General features: G+C 32.9%; 1 protein-coding gene across 1 annotated transcript in view; it reads left to right on the top strand.

Moving 5' to 3' along the window:
- Window positions 1–26784, top strand: part of NETO1 (neuropilin and tolloid like 1) — a 263184-nt gene that overhangs the window by 100545 nt on the left and 135855 nt on the right. The window contains exons 5-6 of the mRNA XM_074200098.1: window positions 18838–18879; window positions 18997–19124. Coding sequence (XP_074056199.1) covers window positions 18838–18879; window positions 18997–19124 — 170 coding nt within the window. The remainder of the gene's footprint in view (window positions 1–18837; window positions 18880–18996; window positions 19125–26784) is intronic.

The following is a 26784-nucleotide window of genomic DNA, read 5'->3' as shown; positions in this document are numbered from 1 at the left end:
CCCTTCCCTTCCCTCTCCTCCGACAGAAAGCAATCTGATATAGGTTCTACTTTTGTAACCATACTAAATATAAATTCTTATTGATCCTGTTATGAGAGATGAATCAAATTCAAATGGAAGAAAGAAAATATTAGAGAGAAAATAAAATGATATAATATATGACAAGTTTTAAAAATTGAAGATAATAATTTTGGTCTTCATTTAAACTCCATAGTAACTTCTCTGGATATGGATGATATTTTCCATCACAAATCTATTAAAATTGTTTTTGATTATTGGACTGATGAAATGAACAAGCCTATCATGGCATGGTTGATCACTACCCTAGCCTATTAGTGTGTATATTGTTCTGATTCTGTCCATTTCACTCACCATTAATTGATATAAGTCATTCCAGACTTTTCTGAAATCCCATCCTTCATGATTTCTTATGGCACAATAGAGTTCCATCACATAAATATAACCCAATTTGTTCAGTTATTGCTCAATTGATAACAATAACCCTCAATTTCCAGTTCTTTGCCACTATGAAAAGAGCTGCTTTGGATATGTTTTTACTTGTGAAATATTTACCCTTTTGAAAGAGTATGCACATTTTTTGTTGCCCCTTGGATAGAATTACAAATTGCTCTCCAGAAAAGTTGTATCAGTTCACAACTCCACCATCAATGCATTAGTGACCCAGTTTCCCCACATCCCCTCCTACATTGATCATTGTCCTTTCTAGACTTATTAGCCAATCTGAGAGATGGGAGGTGGTACCTCAGAGATAGTTTAATTTGCATTTCTCTAATCAATAGTTATTTACAGCAATTTTTCACATGATTATAGATGGCTTTGATTTCTTCATCTGAGAATTGCCTTTCCATATCCTTTGTCCATACATCAATTGCCCTTTAGACAAATTTGACTCAGTTCTCAATATATTTTAGAATTGTGTCCTTTGTCAGAAATACTAGTTGTAAAAATTGCTTCCCAATTTAGTACATTCCTTTTAATCTAGGTAACAGTGGTTTAATTTGTGCAAAACCTTTTTAATTTATTGTAGTAAAAATTATAAGGATTGCTTTTCATATTTTTCCTCTATCTCTTCCTTTGTCATAAATTGCTCCCCTTTCCATAAATCTGACAGGTAAACTATTCCATATTCTCCTAAATGGCTTAGAACCCATTTTGACCTTATCTTGCTATAAGATATGAAATGTTGGTCCATACCTAATTTCTGCCATATAATCTTCCAGTTTTCTGAGCAATTTTTATTGAAGAGTGAGTTTATAATCCCAGGAACTTAAATCTTTGAGTTTATCAACCAGTAGATTACTATAGTCATTTGCTACTATCTCCTTTTCACCTAATCTATTCCACTGATCCACCACTTTTATCCAGTTCTTATCTAATAACAAGCAGTTAGGTCAATTCTATTTTTAAAGGAATTCTTTTCTTTTTCTATTCCTAATTCTATTTTAAAAGAGTTGCTTTCTATTTTTCATTTTCCCAATTGTATTTTTAAAGGAGTTGTTTTCTTCAGTCATTTTTTGTGCTTCCTTTGACAAGATATTGAATTTCTCTTGCATTTCTTTTCTCAATTTTTCTATTTGAGGTTTTAAATCTTTTTGAACACTTTCAAGAGTTCATTTTGGACTGCAGATCAAATCATATCGCTTCTGGGGCTTCACATATAGTTCATTTTCTGACATCCTCTTATGAGATAGTATTGTGATCTTCCTTATCTCTACAGTAGCTTTCCATAATAATTTTTTCTATTGTTTTCATACTCATTTTCAACTCTTCCAGAGGGACACTATTCCCAACTTCTTTCATTGGGGGAGGAGCCAATTCACAAAACTTCCATGTTGAGAATACCTGTGGCTTGGTCACAGGGCTGGGGCCAATCAGCACAATCCCACAGTGGATCTGGGGCATCCAAGCTGCCATCTGCACCTGTGTTGGAACTACATCAGTTGATTTGCTATGACATTGACCCACTTAGGTGGGACCCAAGGGCCTTGACCACAGATTTCTGCTGTGACTGTTAGCCTTTGGCTGGCCTCATCCAATTCCATTGTGCTGGTTTCTCCACTCTGCATACTGGACCACACTACCCTGCCACACTAACAAGACAGACCTTTCCTGAGTAATTCCCAGATTTCTTAAAATGAAAAATGCTCTGCTCTGTTCTTTTGCAGGGTCTATCATTACAGAATTCATTTAGGGACACTTCAAGAAATGAATTAATTCTGAAATTAAGAAAAAATTTACCCTATTAATAGCAGAAAAGCATTCCCTCAAGAATGTCAAAATTATTTATTTGGGAGCCATTATTGTCCAAAATAGAAATAAATTGAGGATTACTTCATTTTGGGACATTAAGCAAACAGGGTTAGAGGATAATGATTGCCTAATGGGTAGATATCTGATAAATATGAATTCACCATTTTTATTACCTCTAGTAAATCTCTTTGTATGATGCATGATAAAATGTTTTGATGCTTAGTATTTGATAGTCATTATTTATTTTAAACTCAAATGAATCTGAGATGAAGAGATCACAATCCCCTCATGATTGCATTTACTATGCATTTTGATCCATATCTTGTCATAAGTTCATCACAATGATTCACTCAATAAATTTGGTCTCTTTCCTAAATTCTTTTGAAATTGAGAATATAAATGAAGTGTATGAACTATCAGTTTTTCCTTCACTGTTTTTGATCAGTTCTCTTTATTTGGATTAGATATTACTCTTTACAACCTTTTCCTCTGTAAGCTTTTTATTTTCCTTAGTGCACTAAAATGTATTCACAGTCACCATTTACCTCTTCAAGTCTTTCGAGTAACTTTTTCCATTTTGTTAGAGAGTATAGGGTTCTGTGACTTTGGACTATTTAAGTTGTCTGGGTTCTGTGGAAAGTACTCCAGTACGGTTTTATCAGAGGAAGGAACATCTACTTATAATTCTAAAGAGAATACATTCAGACTTGGATTAGAAACTGATTCTCAAGAATGAGAAAGTCAAAGCAATGGGACAGAGATCCTTTGAAATGAGTGTGGTGGTGGGGCAGCTATAGCCGTAGTGCACTGGATAGAGTACTGACCCTGGAACCAGGAGGACCTGTGTTCAAAACCAGCCTCAAACACTTAATAATAACAACTGTGTGACTTCATGCAAGACACATAACCCCATTTCCTTAAATAAATAAAAAAAATTTAAAAAGGGGTGTGGTGGTCTTCCTCGATCTGGACTTGACTCTACTTGGTTTTAATTTTTTCTTTTAATTACATGTGAACTATCCTATGATATTTTTAGGATAGGGTCCCAAGAGGTGTCTGGAGCCAGTATATGATTTGTGATAATTGTGATCTTTCTTGTTACAGTTAGCAGATTATATATGAGTAATCCACCAATTTGATTCTGTGATCATATTATGGTTGAAATATTTGAATTCATACTTTTCTGTTTGATTCTTAATAATCGTTTGATTCTTGATAATTGTAACAACAACAGACACATGGTGTCTACCTAGTTCATCAAAGCAGTTATTTCTAGATTAACTTCAACATTGCCTTGTTACATACTATAGTTCCCTTTATTAATCTTTTCTCACCAAAAATGATGCAATAATAAGTGTTGGAGTATTGATGTTTCAAAACAGTCAACATAACACTCCTTTGACAAATTATATTATTCCATTTGAATTATTAATGAGATTAAAGCTTTAGTATCTTACGAAAAGTTATTTTTTGAGTTGGACCACAGTGGATTTCTGCCACTCTATTTGAAGCGTTGGACTCATGTGAAGTCCAGAGTGCAGATGGTTTTATGTAGCATCACTTAGTTGATCAAATGCAAAAACAGGTGGCTTAATAGCAACAGACTCATTAGAAGCATCCTCTTTAGAACCATCTGATACTGGTCATTAGCTATGCCTCTTGAGGGCCCATTGTCCTCACAAAATAAAGGAAGCAGTAGGATTCTGATTTAGAACTAGAAGGGACAGTAACTCTTCTTTGACCATTGCAAATTCTGAACTGGAGTCAACTGGCATTTCTATACCCATTTGAATAACATAAAGCAGTTAGAAAGTTCCCTTTTTTAGTTAAAATAATATAATAGCTAGTCTTTGATGGGGTGGAGGAGTGAGGAATTTTATACATTTATGTCAGTTTGGTTGGAATTATGGTATAATGGATTGTTTTTTCATTTCAGTTTTTTTTATATTTTTATTTTTTCTGTTCCAAAAGATATATGTGGCATTGATGCTGAATTTTGTTTCTGCAGTAATAACATGCAGACAAGAAGATTTGCTTATCCTCTTCCTCTGTACTGATGCCAGTCACAACAGATGATTCTAGAATTCTAAACTTGGGTCTCTATGACAATGGGGGTGATTTTACCAGAAATAAAGAGAGAAGAGGAATTGAAACTTTGCTGGTCACAATAGTGTAATTTCAGATAAGCTAAGCTTAGCAGTGACATGATGTTGTGCACATAGAGAGTTCTAGCACATCACAGAAATTGTAAGACTCGAGGTAAGGAAGTTGGGACTACAACAAAATGGAACATAGTCTCTTAAATTCAGAGTTATGGGAATGGAAATCTTTATAAAGGAATCCAAGAAGGGAATGAAGAAATCGAATGAAAAATTACTTATTATGCATTTTCATATTATATGTGCCAAGCCCTGGAGATACAATTGCAAAATTAAGATATTTTTATCAAGTAGCTTAAAAATTACAAGGCAGGTGAATGGAACAAAAGACATGACATGACAGAGACAAAGATAGTATTGCTTTCATTATAATTCTTTTTTGATATTACTTTATTTTATTTTTTCCAGTTATGTGCAAAGATAATTTTAAACATTCATCTTTTTGTAAGCTTTTGAGTTCCATGTTTTTCAGCCTCTCTCCCTTCTTTCCTACCTCCCCATGACAGTGTGTAATCCATATAGATTATACATCTGCAGTCAGGTTTAACGTATTCCCATACTGGTCATTTGTAAAATAAAGAATCAGAACTAAAGGGCAGGAAAAACCATGAGAAAAGGAAAAAAAAACAACATAAAGCTAGTTCTGAAAAGTGAAAATAGAATGTTTTGGTCTGTATTCAGACTTGATAGACTTTTCTCTGAATATAAATAGCATTTTCCATTTGATTACAATTCATGGAGGTGAAAAGTGTTGAGGCAAAGGTTGTGGTGTTAAACAATGACATTCATCATACTAGTAGGATATAGCTGACTAATTTAGTTCTTCCTGGCCCATTGAAAAGATCAAAGAGTAGTTCTTTCTAGCCCACTGGAGGATGGAACATTGTCTCAGGTTATCTCAGGCATGGTCTCTAGAAGTAAAGTTTATAAAATATACTAGCAGCAGTAGTGAAAAAAATGTCTTGGGAAATTCTTGTATTTAGGATGGAGGGATAATATAGGAGAGAAGAATGAAAAGGAACTGACACAGAAATTAAAAAATAAACAGAGCAGTGTTGAAGGAAGTCAGGTGGCATGGTGGATAGGGGGACTGGCCTTGGGTCAGGATCACTAATCTTTGTGAGGTCAAATTCAGTCTCAAACAATTATTAGTTATTTGACCCTCGGCAAGTCACTTCACCTTGTTTGCCTCAATTCTTCATCTTTAAAATCAAGAAAAATATAAATGGAATTTAGGAAAGTTAGTCCAGATTTGAATGCAGCAAGATTACTTTTTACTGATTCCAGCTCCAGCACTCTATCCATTGTGGTACCTAGATACCCAGCATGGCACATGGTAGATATTTAATAAAAGACTATTAATTGATTGATTGAGATAATGTAGAAAGATGAAAGAGAAAAAAGAATTAAGGAAAGACTATTGTCCATAAAGAGGTCATTGATAGCCTTTGAGGAAAGTTTTCGAGTTGAATGATGTCATAGGTGTCATATCCGAAAGTCTTAAGGAGAAAAATTGGGTTTCTCAGGGAACAGAGATATCTTCTGAGACATTTATTTTAAAATGAAGAAAATAAAGGACAACTTATTCAAGAATGATAGTAATATATAGAGTGGTTCATAAGTAGTCCTAGAGAGGCAGGATGACATGAAGAAAAAAATATTAAATTTGAATCAAGGGAACCAATATTCAGATCCCTGCTTTACCACATAAAAGCCTTTGTAACCCAGGACAAAACAATTGATGTTCCTTAGTTTTTGTTTCCTCCTTCATAAAATGAAGAAATTTTGCTATATAATATCATAAATTATTTTAATCTTTAAGTGGCTAAATGGTAGAAAGAGTATACTTATATTACATCTTTGTTCTGATACTTAGAAAAATGGAAAAAAAAACTACTTTCCATTGTGAAACATTGTAAAGATTAATGTAGCATTAAAGGAAAGCTAAGTTGGAAAGATTTGTTTATTGCGTTTTTTTTTATGTTGGCAGTGACATTAAGGAATGATTCCTTAATCTATAGCTTTATCTTAATTTCCTCCAGCTCCATTTTTCCAAGTGCCTGATGCCCTTCCCCAACTTTCTTAGACAACAACATAACAATCATTCAATTTTAAACTTTTGAATTACAATTAAAGGTTGTTGTTTACATGTATTCTATATTTTACAGTGAGTATTGGTTGACTAGAAATTCAGTTATTTTGCCAAATATACCTTAGCTTGATATTTACTTTTTCAATTCTACAAATCTCCTAACATCAATTTTAATTATTTTGCTCTATCTTTAAATGCATACTCTTAAAATAACAGATCATATAATTTGAGAACCAAAATGAACTTTAAAGATTGTTTTACAGATGAGAAGACTGAGAGGTAAAGTGATTTATTCACTGTCCCATAGATCCTGGGTGGATGACTAAGAATTCTGGTTTCCCTAGTACCCAAACCAGGACTTTCCCCATTATTCTAGGTTTGACCTATTAGAGGAAAAAATATTTCCTATCATTTGAACTAATTTCCCAAAATAGGAAGAAATGGCAAACCACCCAATATCTTTGCAAAGAATATCTCAACTTGAGCAAAGATAAGAGGATAGGACTGAAATGACTCAGCATAAAACTTGGCATTATTTATATGTATACATATATATGATGTGTGTGCTTATATATAAAAATGTACATATGTATGTGTATATATATATATATATGCTGCATTATATTTAAACCCAACTAAAATTCAATGACTAATATGAGAATAATAAAATATTCTTTGTGAAGAATAATTCACTGTAGGCAATGATTAGGCATCTATACTTTAATATCTTTGTTTGGATAAATAAGATCAGACAAAAACTCTCATTTTTGGACTAATTTGATCAATCAGTCAAAAAAACTTTTATTCAGCATGTATTATGTGCTTGGTATTTTGCTAGAAATTTTGCTAGAGATGCATTTTAGGCCATGGAAATATTTATTACATAGAATCAAACTTTCGAATATTTTATTGGAAAAATAAAGCCTACCTTATTTATATAAATCAGTATCTGAAGCAGATTATGATTATGAAACAGGAAAGAAAATTCATGAAATAATTCTAATTATGAAGCTTATTCTGGTACTTTCCACAACTAAATGACATTTGACTTTATCAACTATAGTGAATCATAAATAAAGATAAACAATTTTGTGACCAGGCAAATAAACCAAACAGTTTTTCTTTGCAATTTGTGTAACTTTTTTTTTCAAATTCAAGATATTAATAAAAGTTATTTATATATTTAATACTGAAATTAATTCTTAAATGGTAAAGATTTTGGTTCATTTAGAACTACTTTTTAGTACTTGGTCCATGTGTGAAGATAGAGACATTGAGAAAGTAAAGTCTTAACTGGGTCAAGGCTATTCACCTCTATCTATAGGGGACACACTTTCCCTAGTGATCAAGAGAATGCTTCCTTTTCTCTGCTTCACAGATTGTCATTCTGTTGCTCCACTTCCCTGTTGATCTATATCATACCATAAGCCTTCACTCCATTACCTAGTTCAGCCTTCAAAGACTGATATGCAATATAAACAGTTCATCTTTATGCTTCCTGCTCAATAGAGTTCTGTCACCTTAGCACCATCTTTCTAGAATAAAATATCTCCTCAGTAAGCATTCAAGGACAGACAGGTGAATGTCTTCCAGGATAGGTTTACTGAATTCATGGTCAAACCAGTCTTTTTCTTCATCCCATCATGTTTTCCCTTCTTTCTCCTCTACCTGCTATTCTCATATCTTTATTGTCCCATTTTCTTTGGTCTCTTCTGAACACCAATCAGTGACTGATCATGTCCCTGAACCTAGGTTACCCACAATCTAACTTAGGTGAATGAAAGCTACATTCAAATTTAATACCAAATGCTGGTAATGAATAGATTAGAAAATTTTTGAGAGCAAAGTATTTAAATATTTATCCATGTGAATACTAATGTCCCTGAGAAACATGGATGGTAAAAAAATGATAAGCCAGATCCTTAGTTCATTTGAAAAACAGGTGGGAGAATGTGCTGTAGAACAGTAGTTAGTGACAGCAAGAATGGAAAAAAGCTAATATGAATAGTCAGGACTGGGTTTCAAAAAAAGAAAGGTAATTGTTCAAAGCATAATGAAGGAAGAATTGATAATGTTTTGTGACTGGGTGTTGGATATGAGGGAAAAGGAAATCAAATATATTTCTAACATTTTGGCCTATGTGCCTGATAAATGATAATTCCATTGATAGAAATAGGGAGATCTGGAGGGAGAAATTGATTTTGCTCTTCCCTACCCCCACCTAATAGATAGAACTCTATTCATGTCTTCCAAATGAATGAATTTTATAAATTATACCATTACTAAAATAACCTTTAAAACATTCATTTCAAGGATTTAGATTTTTTCCACACATTTTAATAAAATACCTTAAGTGATTTTATCTGAAAATAATAGAAAAATGAAAAAGACTAAACATTTTACTAGAGCCTGCAGAAATGAACAGTATTAAGCAGTAATCTAAGGACAAATCATGTTCATCATTGCAAATCATTTTCAAATCTACTAATGCCATGCCTCCAGGTGACTTGAAATGGTAAAAAAAAAATTATAATCTCTTTATATATCTAGTTCTGCTTATTTTAAAGCACATTTTAAGTTTTTTGTCTACTTTTTTATCTTAACTCAAATTTTTATGAGGGTTTTGAAAAAAATAGTTTTTTACACAAGAGTATCTGTGAAAATTCAAGGTAGCAAGTGAAAAACTTTGTACTGTATTAAATTGTTAAAATTAATTTTGTTTAAGGTTATATAAAATTAAAACTTAAAATTACAAACTCAAAAGAAACATAGAGAAAAATCTGACTGAAAAATGGTCATCGTTGAGAAATCATTGTGGGAAAGGGTACATTAATAAATTAATAAATAATAATTAATAATTAATAAATATATTATTAAATCCCTCTCTTCTTTCTGTCTCTGATCATTATTATTATTCTACATCTCTAGAAATAAGAGGTGCTGGGACTAGTAATTAGGCTATAAATTCTATGAATTCAAGAGGCCAAGAATTCTTGAAAATATGTGTCATCTCCAAAATCCATCCATTGCAGGTCTCTGTTTACAATAGATGCTTACTAAATGTCAGAATTAATTTGGTTAATTGAGGACAAAAGAAGTGTTGGCTATATATTGAAGAATGTCTATTTCTCAATTTCCCAATAATTGACTCTGACAGCCAGTACTTTATTTTCCATGTGTTCACTTAATAAGAATAAATTCTTCTTGATAAGAGACAACGTTGAGAAACAAGGGATAACCCACTGTGATTGAGTCAGTTTGCAACAGTGATTCTAAAATGGATTTCTGGAGTGCTAGAACATTTAGGACATGTTAGTAAAGAAATATAAATGCATATTTCAATTTTTTTCAGTTACTTTAAAAAAAGATAGAATTGTAGACTTCAAAGTATCAGAAATGTAATACTATTTCATACCCAAAATTTGAAGACTTATAGCTACAATAAGATATGTGAAACACACTTTTTCCCCCTCAATGTTTTTCTCCTTTTCTTTTCTCCTCTTCCTTCCATTCCTTTTCTTTTTATTTTTTTTAACCCTTCATGCTTCCTTTACGCCATTGTTACACAAGGGAAAGAAAGGGGAAGGAAACTAGAGGATTGGCTATTTATCAATTTTATCTATTATTTCATAAGCATGAATTTGTCCTTAATTTTCCCGCTTTTTTCTGAACAAAATGAAGGCAGAGAGAGAGAAAAAAGACAGACACAGAGAAAAGTATCACTAGAGCTATCCCAAACACAGATTTAATTCATCACATTATGATCATATTGAGTGACTCTCTAATGTAGTTTTACAATAGGATAGGGCTAGGGCAACTAGATAGTGCAGCGAATAGAGCATTGGCCTTAGAGTCAGGAGGACCTGAATTCAAATTTGGCCTCAGATACTTAATAATTATTTAACTGTGTGAACTTGGGCAAGTCACCTAACCACATTGCCTTGAAAGAAACAAAAAAATCCAATAGGATAGGGCCATATAAAGCTAAACAAATTAATGGGTATTTTAAAAAAATTAACACAAAGTCCAATATGAAACACAGTATTTTAGAAATCAAGGTGTTACTAGTTATAGGAATTTAACATATCAATTAATATTATATATAACTTTAACTAGTCTATCACTATCTGTATGGTATTTTAGAATTTGTATTCATAAAATTCTAAGAATTGAAATATATATATATTCATATATAAATAAAAATATGCATATCTATTCTTCTACTCAAAAAATTGGAGAGAAGAAAAAGGTTCTTCTATTGCCCTTGACTCTTGAATTTAAATAAACAGATATCAGATAACTTAAGAACATGGTCCGTCTGAAATTTAAGTATTATATCTAAATGGGAGAAGGGGGGCTTTATAAAATTATATTTGCAAAAAATATAAGAAATGGAATGATTTAGAAACATAAACTGATCTTGGAGTTTACATTCCCTTTTGTTATGGAAACGATAATTGCTCTCAGGAAAACCAATTGTTTATTTTTCCTTCTTTCAAGTAAGAACTGTTTTTCTGTAAGATATTGTCTTTAGATTATCTCATTTAATTGTTGACATTTTATGAACAACAAGGCAGACACATTCATTTAGTTTATTTGGTTTGTTGCTGTTTTACTTATGATTTATCTTGTTTAACAAGAAGATAATTGAGAACAAGAACTTTTTACCAAAAATTCAAAGCAAATTGTCATACTGATTATATGTAATAATGTAATAAATAATATATACTTGGGTAATTCAGACAAAAATCAAGAATTTGCTTCAATTCTCTAAATATTTTCACTTTCAGTTTACTTTTGTTTCATAGATAGAGAGGAATATAGTTATAGTTTCTTTGTTTGTTTGTTTGTCTTTTGTTTGTATGAGACGATGGATCTAAGTGACTTGGCCAAGGCCATACAACTAGTATCATGTATCTGAGACTGGATTTTAACTCAGGTTCTCCTGATTCTAGGGACAGCACTCTATCCACTGCACCACCTAGTTGCCCCACAATAATCCTTAAGATAGCTAATACTAACTCTCTAGATCTAGATTTTACCTTTCAAATTGTTTCTAGATTAATTTTTCTTATTCATAAATCTGATTATGTTCCATTACTGTTTCAATCTATTCAGTGGTTTCCCATTATATTTTGAATAAAATTTCAATCCTTAATATTTGAAGCACTCAAACAAGAACCACCACTCTACTTTCCTCATCCTTTTCCAGCACTACTTTCAAGAGCTGTAAGTAGTTAACAATATTTTCAGTTGGAATGCAACCAGGGTTGGGAGGTAGGAGAAGTAAAAGGAAAACAATGGACTTCTACAATGATAAAAGAATTTGTTCTTAGAGAGAAAAGCACAATGATGATGATGCCTGTTGCAAAAACTGAATATGACAGTTGGGGAAGGGAAAGGACCACATAGGATGCTCCTGTTTTTATCCTCTACAACAATAATGCAAAAGCTCCACTGCTCTATAGTTATGGCACTCCATTTAGTCCAAACTGATTATGGCACTACATGTAGTCCAAGCTACAAACTCTACAATTCACTGGCCCTTCCTCACTATAATAAATTGTTCCTAATATCTGTAGTGCCATTCCCCCTCTCTTCTATCCTTCTTAATAAAATTGTGCACAATCTTTAAAAGTCAAATTTCATCTCCCCCAGAAACTCTGAGCTGAGCCCCCTACTTTAGTAGTTTTCTTTAACCCTTGGAATTTTCATGATTTAAGTGGATTAACCTCTTTTCAATTTGTACTTTCATCATTTCTAAATACATTTCACTCTTTTTTCTAGATTGAAGGTATATGAAGGCAGTGGCAATATCTTATTTCACATTTTCATCTCTTCCAGTCCCTACAGTAATGTTATGTATTTAGTTGGTGCTTTGTAAATATTTGACTAACCACTTTGGATCCACATTGGAAGCTATTTCATGGCTCCACTTAGGATTGTAGCATATAGAGAATGAAAGGACATTCGAGGTCATTTTATGCAGTGTACTAACATTTTGTGAACCCACGTGTATTCACTAATTTGTGTTGCATGGCCACTAAAAAACATTAGAAAATGCCCTTGACAGTATAGTCAGATGAGTGTTTGACTTTTTTTTAATAAAGAAATCCAGTTGTTCTGTGGATTTTATAAATATATTAGAAAATCATTTCCTGGGACACTGACCACTTCATTTCAATTCAGCAGACATTTATTAAGTGGCTATTTTGTTTAATGCTCTGTGCAAACAGCATATAATAAAATTTATACATGGGAGAGAAAAAATGACAGGTCTCTGCGAGTGCAAAGGAAGAAATTATCCTGCCAGCCAGAGAAATCTTACAGAAAAGTCTCACTTTCTGAATACAGTCTATATAACTGCCCTAGAAACAACTGAGTGAATTGGAGAGTTAGATATCATGTTGAGAATTACTAGCAATGAGGGAATATCCTTTAAAATTCTTACAGTATTTCTACGTGTAGAAACAGGTAGTTGCTACCCTTGCTTCATGCAGTTTGAGTTACATGTTTAGAATATTCATGCAAGATAAATTATTTTTTTCTACAATGTCATTTATGTGGCATCAAAATTCTAATCAATCAATTAAAAAACAAACAGTTAAAAATTTAATAAAATGCTTGTCATGTGTCAGGTCCTGTGCTATGTATTGGAATGCAAAAATGAAAAGAGATAAATTCCTGGCTTCAAAGAGTTTTTATTCAATCAGGAGAAACACTATGTATACATATAAATATACAATTTTTCTAAAAACACATACAAAATTGTTTGGGGGGAGAGGGCATGAAATACTAAGGAATCAGAAAAGGCTTTTGAGGAAGGGATATAATACACACATACTTTATACAACATACACATACATATATGCATATATATAATATATGCACACAATGTTTGCAAATGTGTGTATTTCCTACCAAAATAGTACCTATTTTACAGAAGTAAATCTCATTAATAAGATAGAAAAAATAAAAGATTTTTTTCACTCTTTTTTTTATGTTTTTGCATTTTTATTTTTTGCAAGGCAATGAGGTTAAGTGGCTTACCCAAGGCCACACAGCTAGGTAATTATTAAGTGTCTGAGGCTGGATTTGAACTCAGATACTCCTGACTCCAGGGCCAGTGCTCTATCCACTGTGCCACCTAGCGGCCCTGATGTTTTTTGCTCTTAAATGACCACAATTACTAATGTGAAGAGAGCACCTAATGGACTCTATATAGCTTCTCAAATCTTGGAATCATCTTGAGCACCACTACCCTTATATCTTGTTTCAAAATGATTTATTGAAGGTTATTTGATTTTTATCACAGTTGCTGAAAACCTGACTTTGAATACACATGATATTGCAAAAGAGAAAGAGCAAGAAGTTACTGGGATATTCAAAAGTGTAATAGGAAAAGTTATTTCTTCTTTGAGACCCCATTTGGGTTTTTTTTTCACAAAGATACTAGCATGACTTGCCATTTTCTTCTCCAGTTTATTTTGTAGATAAGAAAACTGAGGCAAATAGGGTTAAGGGACTTGCCCAGGGTCATGAAGCTAATAAGTGTCTAAGGTCAGATTTTTGAATTCCATGCCTGGAACTCCATTCAAAAATTACAAGTAAACAAAAAAAGCCCTATTTTAAACACTGAAGAAATTATGGTAAAAATTAATATTGAAGCTGAGTTGCCCTGAGGCCATAGTTCATATAGTATTCAACAAAGGTTGGCGATTGTTTTAAAAAATGTAAAACATTCCAAGATGCCCTCATAAGTTCTTTTAGGCACCTTGGGGTATCACCTGTGGACAGAGAAGCAACTTTTTGTATAGTGTATTATTGATGAATTGCATGAATATATGCCACTTGTCACCCATCAGTAAGTTAATAATGTTTATTTATAGTACTTTCTGTGTTAGTACATTCTACTGAATTAAATTTAATCATAGTATTTATTCAATTCACCCAGAAGATTTCCTGGCACATAGAAGGTACTCAATAAAAGTTAGATAAATTAAGTTTCTCTGAATAAAATTGAATTGGATTGTATAAGAGGAAGGATTTTTAAAAGTTATCTAAGTCAGTATTCTTATTTTATAAATGAGATAATTTTCTTCAGAGAGGTTTAGTCAGTGGTGTAAAATCAGTTATATAAACCAGAATGAGAAGATACATTCTTTATTCTTGTTCTAGTTATTTTGCCCATTTACCACATTTCCTCTTATATTTTCAGTTTTAATTCAGTTAAATTCAAGTGGGTGCTAAGTGCCTCCTATGTGTTTGGCATTGTGCTAGCCTTTGTAGAATTAAGAAAGGAAATATTCTATATTAGCACTAAAATACTCAAATAGAAAAGATTCATGTTCAAAGCATATTAACAGCAAATCACAAATTAACTATATATGTTGTATTATATTTATATTTATTTTATTAAGCATTTACCAAGTTTTTTTTTAAATTTTATTTATTTAAGGCAATTGGATTAAGTGACTTGCCCAAGGTCACATATCTAGGTAATTATTAAGTGTCTGAGGCTGCATATGAACTTAGGTCCTTCTGACTCCAGGGCCAGGGCTCTATCCACTAAGCAACCCAGCTACCCCTGACAATTATATTTTAAACTTATTCAAGCACAGTCAAGAGTTTTGTCACTATCATAGGCAGGAAGTTTGGCACTTCTGCTCTATATAATAGAGAAAAATATTGCATTAAAACTTCAAATTTTGGGGAGAATATAAAATAGGAATATAAAACACAAAAATATTAGAAAACAATCATATGAGGTTGGCTAAATGATTCATACAGATAAATGGATTGTTCTAAAAAGAAGTCCATGAGGACTTGAGTTCTCAGAGAAGAAGACAGTAGAAATAGTGATAGAACTTGGAAAGATGTAGATAAAAATTGAGTCAAGAAGAAAATATCTTAGCTATAAATTCTGCTATCTTCTACATATTTATATTTTTGTTGGAATGAGATTTAGAAAAAAGTATAATTGGAGGAATTAAAACTCATCCCCATTATCTAAAAAAATGGCAAAGGTGAAGGTAGCATCATTTTTACATACAAAGGATAACATGTTGAAAATTGTTTTTTTTTTTATTTTTGAATGATATTTGTGAGAACTAAAAGGAAGAGAGTCAAGAGAAAGAGATGGGGAGGTGAAGAAGAGAGGGGTTGCTATAGCTGAGAGAGCTACTTTTCTTTCTCATCTACTCTGACATTTTTGATGATTCTCTTGGTACTGAAAATAATTATCTTTATTTATAATTCTGCTTGCACTTTTACTTATATCCTTCATATTAAGACTTCTTCTAAATGGCATTGTCTTAATTTGATTTATTTTCTCTCTTTCTCAATTTTTTTATTATTAACCAGCAATGTTCTTACCATTACTACAGAGAAAATCTATATCCAGTTTCCTAAGTTGTCATTTCTCTCTAAACTGTCTTATATAAGTTATTAAAATATATTAGCTACATTCCACAAAAATCATTTGTAAATCTATCTTCATAACCAAAAAGAAGCAAATAACTTCCATGAGTAGGTTAGGGAAAAAATTAGTAAAATTTAGTGTACATTGTTTTATAGGTAACTATGAATGCATCTACATAAATTGAACAGAATGAAAAATAACATAATTATCTAATGAAACAGATAAATGTTGCAAGTCATTTTCAAAAGTGGAATACACTACAATGTTTTGCAATTAGTAGAAGAAAGGAAAAAATCATTTATTAAGCATCTACTGTGGAGTAAGCACTATACTATTCACTTTGTAAGTATTATGTAATGGAGATTTTGGGAGGATGACAAGAGCAGGTAAAAAAATTCTAAACTCTCAAGATTTTCTCCACAAACAAGACAAAAAAGTGACTCAGGGTGGAGTTGGAGCAGCAAAAAAGAAACAAGACTGGAGGCAGAAAAATGTTCCTTCTGAGATTTGAAGATCCTAAGAAAGATGTAGGAAAGTAGGTTCAACTGAATGAAGAGTAAACTCTTTCAGGCTAATTCAATCTAAAGAGTAAGCTGTAAGCCCTGAGGGCAAGAGAGTTGGGAAGTAGACCCATCTTCAATCACAGGAATTTTCATCTCTAGGATAGAGTAGAGAGTTGGCATCTATCTATGCATGGGAAAAATGAGGGAAGTTCTATTGGTAAGGAATAGCAGGTCCAGCTGTGCTGCCCAGATAGTTACAGACAAGAAGGAACCAGTAGACAATGCCTTGTAAGAGCAGAAGCCATGTGGGGCATGTAGGTGGTACAGTGGATAGAGCACCAGCCCTGGAGTCAGGAGGACCTGAGTTCAAATTTGACCTCAGACATTTAATAATTACCTACCTGTGTGACCTTGAGCAAGTCACTTTAACTCTTTGCCTTACCAAAAAAAAAAAAAAAAAACAACAGACATAGTGGTACAGGGGTACTGCTGGTTGTGAGTCCTTACAAGAGAACTGAATTCTTCATCTCCATTCCAGGCCAGAAGGGAGAATTGAAAGCTATAACCAGTTGAGGATACTCATGGAATAAGAGCATTTCCAGCATAGAGTGCTGAGGTACCCTAGATATGGCTTAGAGGAGAATGGCATATGGAGTTCAAAAGATAAAAAGTTAAAGGACCTGAGGCCAAAGACACCATCCTGTATACCCCAGGAGTAGAGGTGAATAACATAACAAACTGCTAAAAATTAAAAAGAAATAAGCTAGCAAAGGAGAAAGAATCCAATGATAGGCAGTTAGTACTGGAATAGGGAAGAGCAGGGTTCATCTTCAGAGGATAATGAAACAAACAAAAGACCTCACCTACCCAAGGAGTAATGTTAAATGGTTATCTGCTCAAAAAGAGTTCATAGAAGAATTTTAAAAAGTCTTTAAAAATCAAATAAGAGATATTAGGGGGAAAATTTTTCAAAATAATAGCCATCCAACAAAAAGAAAATAATGAAAAATAGTCGATCAACTGGAAAAAGAAATCCAGAATCTTAAGGAAGACTATAAATCCTTGAAAATTAGATCTGGGAAAGGGGGAGTAAGTAAATTTATAAGAAACCAAGGAATAATAAAACAAAATACAAAGATTGAAAGATAGAAGAGAATGTGAAACATCTCATAAGAAAAACAAATGATCAAGAAAACATAACAATAGGGACAGCTAGATGGCACAGTGGATAGAACACTGTCCCTGGAATCAGCAGGACCTGAGTCCAAATCCAGTCTCAGGTACTTAATAAATACTTAGCTGTGTGACCTTGGGCAAGTCACTTTAACCCCATTACCTGGCAAAAACAAAAAAAGAAAAGAAAAGAAAAGAAAATATAAGAATAATTAGACTACCTAAAAGCTACAATAAAAAAGAATCTTAATAGAATACAATACATGATGAAAGAAAATTGGCCTCTATTGTTAAAACAAGAGGGGAAGGTTGAAATTTTTTTTTTAAAAACCCACCAATCTCCACCTGAAAGAGCATCTAGGAGGAAAACCCAGAGGAATATCATAGTGAAATCCAGAAACTCCAGGTTTAGAAAAAAACTATAATACACAACAAGATAAAAACAATTCAAATATGGCAAAAGCACAATGAGATTTACACAAAACCAATAGCAACTATACTATAAGATCATGATTTATCGAATACTATCTATTGAAGGTCTGGGGTTGTGGCTAAAAATAACAAACTCCCCAAATTTAAGCATAACCCCCAAAACAACAGCAACAACAAAAGAAATGGAAATTCAGTGGTCAATTAGACTTCTAAATTTTGCCACAGAAAGGCTTGAACTTAACAGAAAATTTGATATATCCGATTTAAGAGAAATATAATCTAAGCATCAAAGACTGACTACAAGAGATTCAACAATGACAAATTGCTTACTTTTTGTATGTGGAAATATAAACCTTATGCTTAAGACTGTTACTAATAATTGGATTATTCAAAAGAAAGATTGTTTTGTTTTCAGATGTAATTCTAAAAAGTAAAATGATGTAGGTAAAGATAAAATGAGTGTCTCATGTAACTGAGGTGCAAGAGGAAGAATTTATAGTTGGGGAGGAAGACTGGTACTTCAGAAACCATATTTTTATCAGTCTTCTAAATTAAGGAAGAAATAAGAGGCATGTAATTTTTTAAATTTTAACATAAATCAGATACAAATTAAATTATAAAATTTCCTTTGTTATGGTTATTTGATATACAAAGATATAGTGATTCTTTCAGACAGTTTCTTGAATTATTGGATAGAATACATATATATATATATATATATGTATATTACTTTCAGTAAAATATACAAAATAGAACTAATTGAGCTTTTTTTCCTTAATTTTTAAGATCCTGACTTTAAGGACCTTGGAGTTTTGAAACCATTACCAGGTTGGTATAATAAATCTTTTATAATAGTCCAAGTTTTTGATTATTGATTTAGAAAATAATTCTGGGTTGTTATTGAAGCTCCCCTTTTTCCTTTTTTTTTGGTATTTTGTTATTCAGTGTGTGAGTTTGAAATGGGCGGACCTGAAGGAATTGTGGAATCTGTACAAATAATGAAGGAAGGAAAAGCATCTGCCACTGAGGCAGTTGACTGTAAATGGTTCATCCGAGCCCCACCAAAATCCAAGGTCAGTCTTTCATCCCACTACTGATTGGGTAATCAGTTTTAAAAAAGTGACTTTAATAGCTATCAACTTCATATTGTATATTTTTGTGGGGGGGTAGAATGAGTGCTTTTTAAAATTCCACTTCTAGCTATAACTTATAAACTATTTTGTTTTATTTTGGAAAGAAATTTATCACTTCTCTATCAACAAAACTTCAAATTTTTATGGACTAATGGTGTGCCAAAAACAATAATTTTGCAATGTAGAAAATAGCCTACAAAATAGTATTTATTCAGCTCAGAATGAGCAAAATACTCATATATTCCTTATGGTCCTAATTATTTTTCTCTTTATTTTTAGAGTGTTATCAAAGCTAAGTACATTGCATTAGAATATAATTTTTAAACTAATTTAGTGAATGGAAAATGCTGCTTATTTATGACATTGGAATAATTTCAGAGGAAATCATAGAATATATAATTTTAGGTCAGGTTTACTAAGGAAGCTTTATTTTTTCCCTTTTATTTCTTGATTCTTATTGTTTAAAATTAGAATAAACTATAGTTAGGTATCCATAATTAATTCAATTTTTTATTGGTTGTATTCTTTGCTTGTTATATCTCTCCACATTTTTATAATAATTTAATAATAATTTCTACTGTTTATAGAGCAGTCATTTCTAAAGATAATTCCTAACAAAATAAATCTATTACTTACTTTATATCACTGTTGGGCTTTTTGTTTCTGTCATTATGTATAGTGAAGGATGCAGATATTGTTTGCTCCATTATTTACATTTGTGACCAATTAACCCAAGAAACATCTATTAAATGCCTACTATATGCAAGTAATTACAAACAATGCAAGAGAAATAAACATTTATTTTGGGTTTGTTTTTTTTTTTTGTTTTTGTTTTTGTTTTCTTGCAAAGGTTAAGTCCAAGGTGTGTGTAAGGTCACACAGCTATGAAATTATTGTTTGAGGTTACATTTGAACTCAGATCCTCCTGACTCCAGGGTCACTGCTCTATCCACTGAATCACCTAGTTGCCCCAAAATAAACGTCGAGTATCTAGTATGCCCTAGCTACACATCCTATCTGTAGTATCACTAAGATGTATCAAAAAAGTCTAAAGTGAAGAGAGACAAAGAAATATCAAATAAATCTTATGCATATAAGAGTAAGATTAATGCAAAGGAGAGCTCCAAGTATACATTAAAACAAATCCAATGAGTGGAATTGGAAGAAAATATACTGGAGAAAAGAACATCTTTTTTGGTCCTTTAGTTGTATCTTGAAACAAGGAAGGGGGTTCAAAGCAAAGATGTGAGTGAGGGAAAGCCTAATCCAGGTACTATATGAAAAGTCAAAGAAATGAGAGCAAACAGGGAAAGAATATGGGTCAAAAAATGTAATCCAGTTTGACTAATGAAATAGACTAAATAAAGTGAAACAGTAGGGAATAAATATGGAGTTTCAGAGATCTTTGAATGTTTTTCTGATGTTACACAAGGTTACACTGAATATTCTGAATTAGATATGTCATGAATCATATCTTAGAAATATTAATCAGATACCTGTTTGACCTAAGGATTGGGGAAAGGAGAGCTTAAAAATAAGAAGACAAATTTAACATCTTTACCACTATTTTGACCTGAATGAGATTGATTGTGGTGAGAGCAAAGAAAACAAATTTACAAGCAATGGAAGAAAGAGAAATTTAAAAGACCAAATAACTCTTTGGATGGATATGGTGAAGAGACAGAATAGAGCCTGGGATCCTGCAGGATTAACGTTATGACCATTAAGAGAAAGTATACATTTAAGGAAAGGGGGCATGCTGGGGAACTGAAGGAGTTTGAAGAAGATAAATTTGGTTATAAAACACCTAGGAAGTTAAAGATATGCATCTGAAGCTCCAAAGAGAGTTTGAAAGTAGAAATGCATATGCACACACAGACACACAGACACACATACACACACACACACACACACACACACACAGAGATAGACAAACAAATCTTCTTCCCTATTCATTCTCATAGAGAAGAAGTTTGACTCATAAGAATGAAGTGGGAAAGAAACAGCTAGAGACTGGAGATCAAGGGAGTTGTTTCAATGTGCTATGTATGGAGAGTATGAGTCAGTAAGTATCATGCAAAAAATTATATTTGTTGTTGTGAAGATCCAACTGACATAGGATAGTGTGGATTTGGAATGGAATATTTGTATTATTTTATTTTATTTTGTTTTTTTAGTATTTTATTTTCCTTCAATTCTATGTAAAAACAATTAACATTCATTTAGTTCCAAATTCTCTTCCTCCATCCCAAATACCCCACAATTGAAAAGGAAACCAATTCAGTGCGTAGTCATGCATAATAGTCATTTGAGAAAAAAATTATAAATCAAAACCCTCCAAAAAATAAAGTAAAAAAATGTTTCAATCTCTATACAGACACCATCAATTCTTTTTCTGGGGATGGGCAGAATTTTTCATCTTAATTCCTTAAGAGTTGTGTTGAATCCTTGTATTGGGGAGGATAGTTAAATCATTCACAATTGATCATCTCACAATATTGCTGTTACATTATACAAAGTATATATCTTTTTGCATTAGCTCATGAAGTCTTTCCAGGTTTTTCTAAGAGTATCCTGATCATTATTTCCCCATAACATAACAGTAGTCCATCATAGAATCATGACAAATTTTATTCAGCCATTTCTCAAATGATGTGCATCTGCTTAATTTCCAGCTCTTTGCCACAAGAAAAGACTTACTATAACTATTTTTGTGTATATAGACACTTTTTCTTTTTGTTCTGTTTGTGTTTTATCTCTTTTTTGGATACAGATCTAGTAATTGCACTGCTATGTCAAAGAATATGATTGATTTTAGAGCCCTTTGGGAATAATTCCACAGAGCTATTATTCTACAGATGGGTTAAATAAGTTCACAACTTCAGCAGTGATGCATTCATTTTTCATTTTCCCACCTCCCCTCCAATACCTTATTCTATCCTATTAGCAAATCTGATAGAAATGAGATAGTAGCTTAGAACTACTCCAATTTGTATTTCTCCAATTAACAGGGAATTCAAGATCTTTTCACATGTTTACTTCATATGGCACTTGCTCATATTGGACTCAGTTTTTATATTTTTCAGAAATGAGGGCTTTGTAAGAAGAAACGCTTCAGAATTTTTCAGTTAGTATTACTTTCAATATTTTCCTCTATTCTGCACCCCCATTTTATTCCATTTTCATCTCTTCCTTTTCAACTCACTCCCATGCTTGCTCTCTCTCTCCCCTCCCCCTTTTCTCTGTAAATATACATACATACATACATACATACACATATGTGTGTGTGTATACTTCTTCTAACTACTTTAATAATGAGAAAATTCTTGTCATTTAGCAGTATCATTATCCCATTTAGGAATGAAAGCAGTCTAATCTTATTAAGTCACTGGTGGATTCCCTTTTCTGTTTAACTTTTTATACTTCTCTAGAATCTTGTATTGTAAAGTCAAATTTTGTCTTTATTTCTGGTCTTTCCATCAGGAAAGTTTGAAACTTCCTTATTTCATTGAATGCCCATATTTTGCTAGATGGTTTTTTCCTTGTTTGTAACCTCAAGCCTTTTTTACCCTCCAGAATAGCATATTCCAAATCCTCCAATCCTTTAATGAAGAAGCTGCTAAATCTTATGTTATCTTAACTGTGCCTTTGGAGATCATACATCATTTTTCTTTGCTATGATCTCTTACATTAAATTTTTCTTGACTGGGAGCTCTGGAAATTGACTATAATATTTTTATTTTGAATCTCCCTCTGGAGATGATTGGTGAATTCTTTCAATCTCTATTTACCCTCTGGTTCTAGACTAGCAAATCAACTTTAATTGATAATTACTTGAAAGAAGATGTCTAGGTTCTTTTTTTAATCATGTCTTTCAGGTAATTTTTTAAAAAAAACTTTGCTCTTCTGGATCTATTTTACAAGTCATTGTTTTACTAGGAGATATTTCTCGTTATTTACAATTTTTTCATTCTTTTAATTTGTTATCTTGATTTTTTTCGTTGCTTCTTGATTTCTCAAAGTCATTGGTTTCTATGTATTCAATTCAAAATTTTAAGGAATTATTTTCTTCACTGAGCTTCTTTATCATCTTTTCCATTTGGTCAATCTACTTTTTAGGTATTCTTCTCCTCAGTTCCTTTTTCAATTTCTTTTACCATTTGACCTAGTCAGTTTTTTAAGGTGTTATTTTCTTCAGTATTTTTTTGTGTCTCCTTTATCAAGCTATTGATTTTTTTGGAGGGGGTATTGTGATTTTCTTGTATTACTCTCATTCTCTTCTCATATTTTTTTCCTTTATCTTTCTTGATTTTCAAAATCAAGATTTTCTATGGCTTGAGACCAGTTCATATTTTTCTTGGAGGCATTAGATGTTGGAACTGTGACTTTGTTATCTACTGTTGAGTCTGTTATCTTTCTTGTCAATATAGTAACTTTCTTTAGTAAGAGTTTTTCAGTTGTTTGCTCATTTTCCCAACCTATTACTTGATTTTAATTCTTTGTTAAAGTATAAGGGGGCAGCTGGGTGGTGCAGTGGACAGACCACCACCATCTCTGCAGTCAGGAGAACCTGAGTTCAAATACAGCCTCAGACACCTAATAATTGCCTAGCTGTGTGACCTTGGGCAAGTCATTCCTAACCCCAGTGCCTTAAATAAAAAATAAAATGGGTAGCTAGGTGGTGCAGTGGATAGGGTGGCTATGTGGCACAGTGGATAGAGCACCTGCCCTGGAGTCAGGAATACCTGAGTTCAAATCTGCCTCAGACAATAATTTCCTAGCTGTATGACCCTGGGCAAGTCACTTAACCCCATTGCCTTGCAAAAAAAATAAATAAAGTATGGCTCTGTTTCCATGGTGGGGGGCTCATTTCTCAGGCTTTAGGGGTTTTGTCCAGCTATTTTCAAAGATACTTCTAGGGATCTTCAAGTTATTAGTTCTTTTAAGGTGATATGACTAAGAAGTGTGTTTACTAGTCTCCTGGCTTGTGCTCTGGTTTATGAATAACCAAAACCTTTATTTTTCTACCGTCGAACTGTGAGGATGCCCTGCTCCCTCTGTGACCATAGCTCTGGTATGCAATTATTTCTCCTTGCTCTGGGATTGCCATCTTGGATCCAAGTATGGGCAAAGCAACAGAGGCCTTCCTCAGTGCTAGGAAGAAGACCCACTAAATCTCCTTCTGACTCTTTCTTCTACCTGCTCAAAATCTGCAGTCTGAGAGTTCTGAAAGTAGCTGCTGTAGTTACATATTCAGTGGCTCCCAAGATCTGATCCTGATTAGATGGGCCTGGGTCTGATCTAGCACAGCCTGTGCTAGTATGTGTTCCACTCTCACACTTAAGTAACATTTTTTCTGTGAGCTTTTTGGGGGTCTGTGGATTGAAATCTGGATACCCTCATTTATAGCCTACATACACTTGCCTCAAGACTTGCTTCTGGGGTCCAATCTGTGCTGGTAGGGTCTGTACTGGACTTCACTGCTCTCTCACCCTCTGTAAAACATCTTTCCTGAAGACATCCTAGGTTATCTTGGACTGAAAAAGTATGCCACTCCATGTTTTTGTGGGTTCATTATTTAAAGGTATTTGGAGGGGTTTGGAAGAGATCTGAGTTCCTGTCTTTTACTCTGCTATCTTGGCCCTGCCCACTCCTGTACCCTAGTTGAATTTAAATAAACCAATATTCTCACCTGGCCCTTTCCTTCCTCTATCCTTTCTCACTTGATTTCATTATCACCCAAGAATTTAATCATCATCTCTATAAAAATAATTCCCAGTTTTACATATCAGACCCTAGTGACTACCTTTGAGACATCTCAAATTGATTATTCTGTAAGCATCACAAACCCTAACATATCAAAAGTAGAAATAATTTTTTTTCTTACAGAACTTTCCCCTATTTCCAACTTTTTTGTCATGGTTAAGGGAAAATCCATACCCCCATCACTTAGGTTGACAACTTTGGTGCCATATTTGACTTTACCTGTACCTCAGTTTACTCAACTGTAAATTGGGGATAATGACAACACCTACCCAGTAGAATTGCTTTGAGGATCAAATGAGAAAATAATTATAAAGTAGTTAGCACAATGCCAGGAACATAATAGTTTCTGCTTAAATATGTATTCTCTTTCTCCCTACTTTAATTCTCACTGATTCCACATATTTAATCCTTTACCCAGTCTTGTCACTCTTATCTTCACAACATTTCTCATTTACATTTTTCTGTTTTCACAACTTCTTTAGTTGTCCTGGTCCATTGCCTGGACTATTGAAATATGCCATTTCTTCCAATCACTGAGAAGAAATAGGAAGAACAGATATACCTCTCTGGCAAGTACCTTTGCTAAAACTTCAGGTGACTTTTGTAGACATCTTAAATTCTTTATGTGGCAAACAAATTCATCAATTAAATTCTTGATGTATCTACTATGTATCTATTTTCACTATATCCTCTAGACAGATTCATAAACAAAAATGAGATTTTCTTCCCACATGGGCATCAAAATACCCAATTTATGGGGTTTTTTTTAATTACTCTTAGATACCCCTGAGAGCAGAGAAAATGATTCTTACTAAACTTTAGAGAATTGATACTTCCTTACATATTAATACTCCAGTAGGGAAGAAGAGTGAAATGATATAGTCTAACCAAAGTAGTGTAGTCTACTAGAGAAAACATGAGAATGAAAATAAATGATTCTAGTATCAAATTCTGCTTTGCCACTGTCCAGCTATATGGGCTTGGTCATGTCACACAATATCTTTGGATTAGTTTTTAATATATGCAAAAAAGGGTTGAACTTATTCCCTAATGAAACATTTGCCATTAAATTATGAGATTTGAGGCTGACCATCCCTTGAATTATAAACATTATGAGGTAGTCATGCGCAAAAAGATATATGTATAAGTAATTTCTTTCTGAATCCCTGTCAGTGAAGGATTTTTTTAAAAAACAATATTTTACTAGAGAACAGCAGGAGTCCTCCTCCCTGCTTATCATTATAACTAGCTTCTGCTGTCAAACAATTTTCAAGAGAGAATGTATACCCACACCCCTTGCCTCAAGCTAGTAAAAAAGCTGTCTTTTGTATAATCCCAGGGCAACAAAATGGAATGTACCTGTCTGTTATACTTCTTGGCATTCCATGACCCAAAGGGAAAGTTACCTGCAGAGGTGGACAAAGATGACTGTATTGTGACAGAATTTTTCTATTAAATTAAAGGTTAGAGGATATCAAATAGCACTGAATAACTATGGATTAAACCATGATCTAGAGATTACCAGGATGGGCTTTTGATTTTTATAAGATTCTTTTAAGAATAGAATATTTCAAGGTACAGAGATTAATAATCAAAAGACTTTAGTTTTACTTTTGATTTATAAAGTAGGTCATAATTAATATTGGACAAAGGTGATCAATGTGCTTTACTTCTTAATAAGTAGAGTAGTTCATTTTCAGGATTATTGTTCATGAAGAAATAAGGACTGTGCATATCAACAGGTGATAAACTGTTTTATATGTAGTTATATATGTGTACAGATGCTAACATAGGTGTGTATACTAACATATTCTTAAAGAGAGGCACATGATGT

Source organism: Macrotis lagotis, chromosome X (assembly GCF_037893015.1).
Source record: "Macrotis lagotis isolate mMagLag1 chromosome X, bilby.v1.9.chrom.fasta, whole genome shotgun sequence".
NCBI classification, from domain to species: Eukaryota; Metazoa; Chordata; class Mammalia; order Peramelemorphia; family Peramelidae; genus Macrotis; species Macrotis lagotis.
The sequence above is the reverse complement of the archived record's forward strand: the minus strand, read 5'-3'. Positions and strand labels throughout refer to the sequence as shown.